At 53.0% G+C, this 10,311-nt stretch overlaps 1 protein-coding gene across 1 annotated transcript; it reads left to right on the top strand.

Moving 5' to 3' along the window:
- The first annotated feature begins 206 nt into the window (after positions 1-206).
- Positions 207-923, top strand: LOC137815633 (uncharacterized). Its single transcript, XM_068618748.1, has one exon. It carries the CDS (start codon positions 207-209, stop codon positions 921-923), a length of 717 nt encoding a protein of 238 aa, XP_068474849.1.
- The last annotated feature ends 9,388 nt before the right edge of the window (positions 924-10,311 follow it).

The raw sequence follows: 10,311 nt of genomic DNA, 5'->3' as shown, positions 1-10,311 counted from the left end.
AGGATTCCTTCAGGGACAACCCTCCAAGCGCTACTTCCCTTCCCCCCACAACGGTCCAAGAGGAAACAGGCGAAGGTGCCGAATCTGCTCCGCCTCCGCCACCGGCAGAGGTCTCTGCTTCTTCTGCCTTCATCGCTGCCGCCCCCGATCTTATCGCCATCCCTCCTCCAATTATGCATCTGATGAGGGGCTTCAGCGGCGGATCAATGCCAGAAGGCTCCGACAGGAAGGAGGGCATGCCCTTCTACTTGGGGGCCTTCTTTGCGATGGCCTTTGAATGGCGCGCCCAAGCCAGAAACGCTGTTCTGCAAACTCAAACCCTCCAGGCCTTGGAAACAAGGGTAGCTGCCCTGGAGGAGGAAAAGAAGATTTTGGGACGCCAAAACGAAACTTACCAAACCACCCTGAAGCAGGCGCAAGAGGCTAAAGAAGAGGCTGAAAAACAACTGGCAGAGGCGGTGGAGCTGCAGGTTGACTCCTACACTCGGGAAGTCACTCTTCAAGTCCAAGTAACAGGCCTCCAGGGCATGGTCGAAACTTACGACGAAGTCCAAAAGGTCTTGAAGAGTCGGTGCAGTGAGCAGGCTGACAGACTGGAGCGTGTGGAGGGGGAGATGGCTACCCAGGCCAAGACTATGGGACTTCTCCAGGTTGACTACGACAAACTGCAGGTCGAAGTCAGCCGACTCCGTGTGGAGAAGGAAGGTTTGGAGAAACAAGTGGCTTCGGGGGACGCCATCATTGAAGAGTTAGAGAAGGATAAGAAGACCCTCGTCAACGACATGGCGGGTACCTTCGAGGAGGGGTTCAAAGAGGCTCTAGCCCAGGTCGTCTGTGAGAACCCGGGGATCGACATTTCCAACTGTGATTCCACCCATCACATTGTTGACGGGAAGGTCGTGCCCTTGGAGATGGATTATTGAACTGCCGCCCTCAACCGCCACCCTTCTCCTTCACACTTTACACTTGTTTTTTGACCCTCTTCGACAAGCTTGTAATTCTTTGAACTGTTTGCACTTTCGTCACAACTTTGGGGTTTGCATTACAATTTTCGTGCTATTGAGCTATCGAATTCCGCATGTATGATTTTACGCTCATTTTTGCCTTCACGTGCTTCGATTGTTTTGCCTGTACTTTACCCGTTTCTTTCACTGCGTTGGGCGACCCTGTATGCCCGGGAAAGGTCACGCTTCGATGCCCACGCCCATGGAGAGGCTTGCCTAACGGGGTCGTACCGTCCACGGGGTGTCTCAAACACCAAAGCGATCCGTCCTTTGATTCTTGGTGCCCAGCGCCCACTCCTAAGGAGAGGCCTGCTACAGCAGCGCCGTATCGTCCCAGGGTGTCTAAAAACGCCGAGTACTCTGGGGGGGGTCGTTCCCTCCATGGTCTTTCCTTCCCATGGGTATCGGGGAACAACCCTGTCAGCGATCCGCTGGCGTTTGGCGATCTCGTCTCCCTCCACAGTCTTTCCTACCTGTGGGTATCGAGGAGGCGACGCCGCTAGTAACTAGTTTCGACTTCTTCGATTTCGTCTCCCTCCACAGTCTTTCCTACCTGTGGGTATCGGGGAGGCGGCACTGCTGCTACTTGGGTTGGCGACGCCTGCAACGTCTCATGCTGGCGTCGCCCTCTGCGCCTTTCCTGGCGACGCCTCGTTTGTCTCATGCTGGCGTCGCCTTGGGCGTTATCTTTACCTTGGCACTGACTTTAACCTTGGCCCTTGCCGACGCCTGAGGATAGCCAAGAGCTCAAGGTTTCACCTGTGCTATCCACGTGGCGCTTCTTGCATGGCTGATGGGACGTTCAGTCACTTGACTTGGTCCTGACACCTTCTGTGCCCCTGAGCCACTCTCGACGGCGCATCGTACCCTTGGGCATTCTGTCGATACGACGTTTTCTGAATTTAACCGGTGGTGCCAGGGCCATCCTTCCATCCTCTGCCACGTGGCTCGATCGTGCGGTGCATCCATTCGCGTCGTTTAGCGCTATAACTGCAATACTTCCATTTGCGTCGTTTGGCGCTCTAACCGCAATATTTAATTCTTCAAAACTTTGAAACTGTCCTCATCATTTCTGCGCTTCTCATAACCTACTTGCACCCTTTCTACTTTCACCCTTTCTCTTCTCGCGAAGAGTTCTTCTAGCGTTCGTTCCCACCAGCGTTTTACCCTTGCGTTACCAGTGGGCCACACGCCTTCAAACCTCCTTGATTCTTTTCAAGCATGTCTTCTCGTGCTCCTCCCCCAGGGTCAACCCCAAGGACCTGTATACTTGGGCTTCGAGCGAGCTCCTTGACGAATGCTCATGCTTACTCTCCACCAGGGCCATAAGGGAACACAAAGGGGATTCATGCTCCTATAATCATCGTGCCTTCGTGAGGAGGCACGACGACGATATTGCTGTGCTCCCTTGCACTCTAGGGGAGCCAGTATGCGGAGACGAACGGGCCAACAACGGGGTCCCCTTCTTTTACTTCTATCAGGTGGTTTTCAAGACCATCGGTGTGCGCCTGCCCTTATCCAGGTTTGAGAAGGAACTGCTGACGGAGATAAATGCCGCTCCGGCCCAATTATATCCCAACAGCTAGGCTTTTGTCAAGGCCTTTGACACCTTTTTCGGGTTTCTGGGTTGTGCACCCTCGGTTGATATCTTTCTTCACTTCTTCGAGGTGAAGAGGTAAAGGAACAACCTCTGGGTAACCCTTAGTAGCGTTCCTGGCAGAGTTCTCCTGACCCCCTTCCAAAACTCATTCACTGGGTGGAAAGGCTGGTTCTTCAAGATCTGCTGCTCTAATCTCGTTCCCTCCGCCCTAGATGGTTTTCCACTGTACTGGGTGAGAGAGACGAGGGCCCTCAAATCCAAACCCTTCAACAAGCTAGTCCCGAATGACCAGGTGGTTTGCCGGATTCTTCCTGAGGCGGGAGGTTTTGACTCCGCCACCTTGATCAGTTTGGAGTTCAACGCTGGAACTCTCAAGAAGTATATATGTATGAGTCACTGCCCTAGAAACTTCCGCCTTAATTGCTTTCTATCTGTGTGTGTTTTGCTTCTTGGCGTCTCTGACACATTCATCTCCCTTGGTGCAGGTTCGAAAATAAACCAAGAGCGGAGGTCACGACTTACCCGAGCCCTGCGGACTGAGAGCGGGGCTTCGTCTTCTTCCCGTGCTGACTCCGGTGGCCACTGAAGAGTGGTTCGTTTGTGTTTTTGTATGAGTTGTAATGTTTGCCCTATTCGCATTACTCCCATTTGTATCGAACATTACTTGTAAAATCAACTTTACTATACCATACTTGGTTTCTGTAACGCCGCTTTACTTTTGCATACATCGCATATATTGTGCGTTTTTCCTCCGTCATGTTTCTTAGCGGCGCCTGCGCTTGGGCGACGCCTTTCTTCTTAGCGACGCCTTTCTTCTTGGCGACGCCTTTCTTCTTTACTGGCGACGCCTCCTTTACTAGCGACACCTCTCGCCATTTCAAACGGGGAAAAAATAAAGACTGAAAACCAAGGCAAGGTTTTTTCTCAAACTTGTTTTTCTTTTATTTGGGTGACCTCATTAAAAAACCCCAGAAAGGGAAAAAGAGCGTCCCCTTTAACAAGACTGTTACATAGCTACTTTACATAAGTCAACTAAAATAAAACTTCAGGTTGGCTGCATTCCAACTGCGCGGGATGGGACCCCCTTCCAAGGTCTCTAGGTTGTACGAGCCGTTGCCCTTAGCCTCGGTAACTCTGAAGGGTCCGCTCCACTTGGGAGACAGCTTATTCTCCAGCTCGTATGGGTGGGCTTTCCTCATAACTAGGTCGCCAATCTGGAACTGTCGTGGCTTTACCTTAGAGCTATATTGCCGCTCTACTCTCCTCTTTACCGCTTGGGCTTTTATTCTGGCTTCCTCCCTGGCTTCGTCTAGTAGATCCAGGTTTACCCGCCTTTCTTCGTTGGATTCCTCAACCACAAAGTTTTGAAAGCGTGGCGAGCTTTCGTGTATTTCTACTGGGATCATCGCATCCGACCCATACACCAAACTGAAAGGTGTCTCCATGGTAGAAGATTGGGGCGTGGTGTGGTATGCCCATACGATCCTTGGTACTTCCTCCGCCCACGCCCCTTTGGCCTTCTCTAACCTTCTCTTTAACCCCTTCAGCAAAACTCTGTTTGCTGACTCTACTTGCCCGTTGGTCTGGGGGTGTTCGACTGATGCGAACACTTGCTTGATACCTACCTCAGCGCACAGATTTCTCAACTGCTGACTGGGAAACTCGGTCCCATTATCGGATATCAAGCGCCTAGGTGCGCTAAAGCGACACACAATGTTCCTCCACACAAAGTGTTGTACCTTGTGCGCAGTGATATGTGGCACGGGCTCTGCCTCTATCCACTTGGTGAAGTACTCGATGGCAACGATCAAATACTTCATCTGCCTTATCGCCAGTGGGAACGGGCCTAGGATGTCAATTCCCCAGGTATGAAAAGGCCACGGGCTATATATGGATCGCAGTTCTTCTGGCGGCGCCTTGTGCTAGTCAGCGTGCTTTTGGCATTGCTTGCAGCGCTGGGCGTGTCGCGCGCAATCCTCTTTTACCGTTGGCCAGAAAAAACATGCGCGTATCACTTTGGAGGCTAATGCCCTTCCCCCTACGTGGCTCCCGCAAATGCCTTCGTGGAGCTCCGTCATTATTCTGGTACACTCGACGCCACTTACACACGTTAAGATAGGGTGAGTGAAACCGTGCCTGAACAACACTACGTCCACCAGAATGTATCTTGACCTTCTTACCCTCTTCAGGTTCTACTGGGAGAGCCCCATCCGTCAGGTACCGTTTGTATGGCGTCATCCAGGTGTCTCCCTCGGCTAGGACACATACCTGCATTTGCCTTCCTTTTTTGGACATATCCGCGTACGTGCTAATGCGGGGCATCTTCAGCGTGTCTTGGGTCAAAGAGCGATGACTCCTTGGCCTTCCTCTCGTTGTACAAATCTGGAGGACATCCACCCTGTTATCTTCCACGAATTTACGCGGAGCTTTGAGCGTCTCTTGGATCACTGTCCTCTGTCTACCCCCCTTGCCTGAGCTGACCAGCTTCGCAAGCAGGTCGGCTCTGGTATTCTGTTCCCTTGGGACATGTATCAGCTCAAAAGCGTTGAATGCTCCCTTCAACAACTGGACGTATCTCAAATACACCGCTATCTGTGGGTCCTTCGCCTGGAACTCACCCGTCACCTGCCCCGTAATCTGTTGGGAATTGCTTTTCACCAAGAGGTTCTGTGCGCCCATCTCCTTGGCCAGGAGCATTCCTGTGATCAGAGCTTTGTATTCCGCCTGATTATTACTTGCCTTAAAGGCGAAGCGCAGAGCTTGCTCAATTAGCACGCCATTGGGTCCCTCCAAGACTATTCCCGCACCACTCCCTTGTTTGTTGGAAGAGCCATCAACCGAGAGCAGCCACTGGGAGCCCACATCAACCTCTTGTTCACCTCCGGGCGAGAGTTCTGCCACAAAATCCGCGTACACTTGCCCCTTGATGGATCCTCTAGGCTCATACTGGATGTCGAATTCCGATAACTCCACCGCCCAGCGTACCATCCTTCCAGCCACATCAGGCTTCTTCAGCACCTTCTGTATAGGGAGGTTCGTCATCACTACCACCATGAAGCTGTGGAAGTAATGACGGAGCCTCCTGGCTGAAAACACCACCGCCAATGCTGCCTTCTCCAACGCCTGGTATCTCGTCTCCGCGCCTTTTAAGGCCTTGCTTACGAAATAGATGGGCTTTTGAATCTGGTCTTGCTCCTGGACCAGCACTGAGCTGATAGCTCGCTCTGTCACTGCGAAGTACAGCCGGAGGGGCACATCCGCCACCGGTTTGCAGAGGACTGGTGGCGTCGCCAGGTACTCCTTCAACTTGACGAAAGCCGCTTCGCATTCGTCAGTCCATGCGAAACGACTATTTCTCTTGAGGCACTAGAAATATGGGTGCCCCTTCTCTCCTCCGGCGGAAACAAACCTTAAGAGCGCCGCCATTCGCCCCGTCAACTGCTGCACTTCCTTTACCGACGTCGGGCATCGCATGGCGATGATTGCCGCGCACTTGTCGGGGTTCGCCTCTATCCCCCTCTCTGTGAGCATGAAACCCAAGAACTTACCGGCCTCTACCCCGAAAACACACTTTTCAGGGTTTAGTTTGAGGTGATATTTGGATATAGTGACGAACAACTCCTCCAGGTCTGCCATGTGCTGTGCCCTATCCTGCGACGCCACTACCATGTCATCCACGTAGGCGTATACATTCCTCCCTAGCATGGGCGCTAGGACCTTGTCCATCAGCCTTTGGTAGGTGGCGCCCGCGTTTTTTAGCCCAAAATGCATCACCTTGTAACAGTAACTGCAAGTCTCTGTCATGAATGCAGTTTTGCTCTCGTCTCTCGGGTGCATTTTAATCTAGTTGTACCCCGAGAATGCATCCAGGAAGCTTAGCACCTTGCAGCCGGATGCACTATCCACCAACGCGTCGATACTGGGCAGTGGGTACGAGTCTTTCGGGCACGCCTTATTTAAGTCCGTGAAGTCCACGCACATCCTTCACTTTCCATTCGCCTTCTTTACTAGGACGACGTTAGCTAGCCACTCTGGGTATTGGATCTCCCTGAGGTGGCCAGCATTAAGTAGCTTCTGCGTTTCCTCCCTTACCACCATCTGCCTTTCTTCGTTGAACTTCCTCCTTCTTTGGCGGACGGGGCGGACCGTGGCGTCCATGCTGAGGTGATGGCATAGGAAATCAGGGTCGATGCCGGGCATATCCGAGGCGGACCATGCGAAAGCATCCAAGTGGCGTGAAATCACCCCTGCTACCCCCCTGTTCTTCCTGGCTCAGCAAACGCCCTAACTTAAACGTTTTGCCGCCAATCTCCCTCTCCACGGCATTAGCCGCCTGTTGATCCCTGTTATCATTCTCGACGGGCGCCGCCTCTTCCACGGGCGCCGCGTCGTCAGGGCCTTCTTCCATGGGTGTATCTGCTTCGGGCATCGCCTTCACGGGTATGGCCTCATTAGGCGTCGACCCAGCGGGCGCGCCTCAACCATCGTCGTTTCTGCACTCGGCGGACGCTCATACACCATGAACACGTCTCTCTTCGTTTTCAGGCTGTTCTCGTAACATTTCCTCGCCTCCTCCTGGTCTGACTTGATGACTATCACCTTGCCACTGAGGTCTAGCAGCTTCATCTTCATATAGCGCGTGGAGGCTACTGCGTTCAGCCTGTTCAACGCCGGTCTGCCCAACAAAATGTTGTAGGCGGAGTTGGCGTTCACGACCAAGTACCGGATGCTTTCGGTACGCGAGGCTTCTCCATCCGTGAACGTAGTCCTCAACTCCAGGTAGCCTCGGACTTCCACCTGGTTATCCGCAAACCCATACAGGCACCCTGTGTAGGGCCTCAAAAGGTCGGGGGACAACCGTAACTTATTGAATGTCGACCAGAACATGACGTCTGCTAAACTTCCCTGGACGACAAGAACTCGGTGCACCTTTCTTCCAGCTGTGACAACCGAAATGACCACGGGGTCATTGTCATGCGGCACCACGTCTCGAAGGTCTCCTCTCGTGAACACGAGGTCCGATTCCCACGGCTCACCCGAGATCCTTTCTTCGATCGAGTTGACCTCCCTCGCGTATTTCTTTCGCTGGGAGGCGGTGGGTCCTCCGCCGGAAAAACCTCCAGCTATGATATGGACCTCGCCGAGAACCGGCATCTCATGTGCTTGTTCTTCCGCTGGCGGCGGCAGGGCGGCGGTCGTGGCGGGTTCCGCGACATAATCCTTCAAAAACCCGGTTCTCACCAGCTCATCTAGCTGGTAACCTAGCGACAGGCAGTTATCAATGTGGTGACCAAAAGCCTCGTGGAACTCACACCAAGAGTCTTTCCGAGGCCCCAACACCTTATCAGACTTCGCCGGTCGCCTCAGCCTCTCAGCTATATTAGGCACAGCGATCAGGTCCTTCAGTTCCACCACAAAATTGTATCTCGCTGGCCTCGCCCTCTCTCTGGCCGGGCGATCGCCTCCCGCGGGACCCCGGGGCTGGGGCTTTCTGGCCTCATAGGGGCGCCTCCCCTCTGGTTTCTTCCTTCCCGTCGTGGTGTCGTTGACCCTGGCGGGTTGTGTTCGCGTCGGTCCTCTCGGGCGCGAGGGCACGACGCTGGTGCGCTTCACACACACCTCTCCCTCAGAAGCGATATGTTCCACCGCCCGACGTCGTAGTTCAGCGAAAGTTCTGGGGCGGTTGCGAATGATGGATTCGCCAAAAGGGCCAGGGCATACACCTTTCACGAACACGTACACAATCATAGGCTCCTCTGACGTACCAACCTTTACTACCTGGGCCCCGAAGCGGTTGATGTATTCCTTTAGGGTCTCCCCTTGATACTGTTTCACATCAAACAGATCGTAGGAAACCGGCGGCGGGGCCTTGTTTGTTAGGTATTGTTCCCTGAACAATCGTGACAGTTGTCGGAAGGAGGTGATATGGCCGTCCGGGAGACTGATAAACCAATCCATAGCCATCCCCGTCAAGGTGCTCATAAAGAGCTTGCACTTGGCAGCGTCGGAGCCGCCTACCAGGACCATCTGTGTGTGGAATGCAGAGAGATGCAACTCAGGGTCCTCCATCCTGGTGAAGATCACCTTGGGCCCCGTGAACGTGTTTGGGATCACTGCATCCAGAATCTCCTGCGAGAAGGGAGTGAAAAACTCCCTTGGCGGGGAGAGGTTCTCCATCTCGTCATGTTCACGTTGCCCCCGATTATTCCGTATACCCCGGCGCAACTCCTCATTTATACGATGGACCTCTTCATTCCTCACATGCGAGGCTTCGAGATCTGCTTGCATGCGTTCCTGTTCCAGCTTCGACTCCGCCATATCATCTTGCAGCCCCCGCATTATCTCTAGGACCTGTTGCATGGACAGTTCTGTTGGGGCCGCGCGTGCAGTACCTCGTCTTGTGGTGGCCATTTTCACGGTCTCTTCAAACCTCCTCCAACGTTACTATAACTTGATAGATCTTCTCAAACTTGCGATGGGACTGATGTTTTATATCGGGCCCCACGGTGGGCGCCAAATGTTCTGTCCGGTTGACTTGGGACGTCTTCGTGCACGACCTCAACCGTCAGCTAGGAACTCCTTCCCACTGGTTACCTGCGGATTCCTGCAAAGAAGGACAAAAAGGGCGCCCTAGCGGCCGTTTGCACTCCAACGCTCAAGTCAGTCAGCAAGAAACATAAAAAAACTAAGCACCTCCGTATCGGAGCACCGCGTATGGCACTCTGAAGGTGATCAAAAGGAAACTGTGTCTAGTGTATATTTTCTCGTTCTGGCCAAAACCCTTCCCTAGTCCCTTGTGCAAAACCCCAAGGCTCGAGCAAGCAACTAGAGTGTTTCTGGAAAATTAGCCAAAAGTTCGAACCCCGTTCCCAACATTCTCGGCGCTATTTAAACTACCCTAGCATTTAAAGCGCCTTAAAGCGCTTTTAATCATAAAACGTAACACACTTAATTAACGCGTCTAATTAGAAAACGTAGTGCATTTAAGACGTTGAAACGCTTGGGAGCCTTTATAGTACCTTAAATGTATTAAATGACTTTAATTACCTGGTACCTAACTAAATGGTGTTTCTATTCTGACCTGGCTGTCGTACACGTGGAGGGCCTCACAGCGCCCTGACCCCATCTGGGGACGTTTCTTCGTGTGAGTCCTCCTGCTTGGGAGAGCTACTGCGCAAGGGGTGACATTTTGGGTGACAACTCATGCCCCCAATCCCCTAGTCACTCACTTTGAGGACGTATCTGCCTTCCTCTCGTACCCTGTGCCTGGCTACCCTGGGCGTGACCCTCTTCTTGAGTCGTATCTGTCCCAAAGGTGTCTCTGGGGCGATAGGGGTACTTCACGAGTCAGGCTGCCCTACACTGGTGCTACCACTATGGCCTTGAAGCCACCTTTATCTTCTCTTCATCACTACTCCGGATTTATCGGGACTTGAGGCCTTCTCACGGCGTCGCTCCCTCCATGGTCTTTCCTACCCATGGGTATCGGGGAACCACACTGTGATCGCCTTGTCTTAGTGATATTTAATCTTGGCGACGCCCTGGTTGGGTGACGCCTTCACCTAGGCGACGCCCTGTCTTGGCGACGCTTCCTCGTGGCGACGCTGGCACTTGGCGTTTCTTCACCTGGGCGACACCTTATGTTGACTTTTAGTCCGGATGTTGACTTTGACCTTGACTTTGTCAACTCCCGGATACGGGACGGTA

This window comes from Phaseolus vulgaris, chromosome 10, assembly GCF_000499845.2.
Source record: "Phaseolus vulgaris cultivar G19833 chromosome 10, P. vulgaris v2.0, whole genome shotgun sequence".
In the NCBI taxonomy this organism is placed as follows: domain Eukaryota; kingdom Viridiplantae; phylum Streptophyta; class Magnoliopsida; order Fabales; family Fabaceae; genus Phaseolus; species Phaseolus vulgaris.
This window is presented reverse-complemented; position numbering and strand designations above follow the sequence as displayed.

What these genes read in the sequence shown, in the direction of transcription:
- LOC137815633 (XM_068618748.1), top strand. Translation starts at nt 207, where the DNA reads ATGCCAGAAGGCTCCGACAGGAAGGAGGGCATGCCCTTCTACTTGGGG.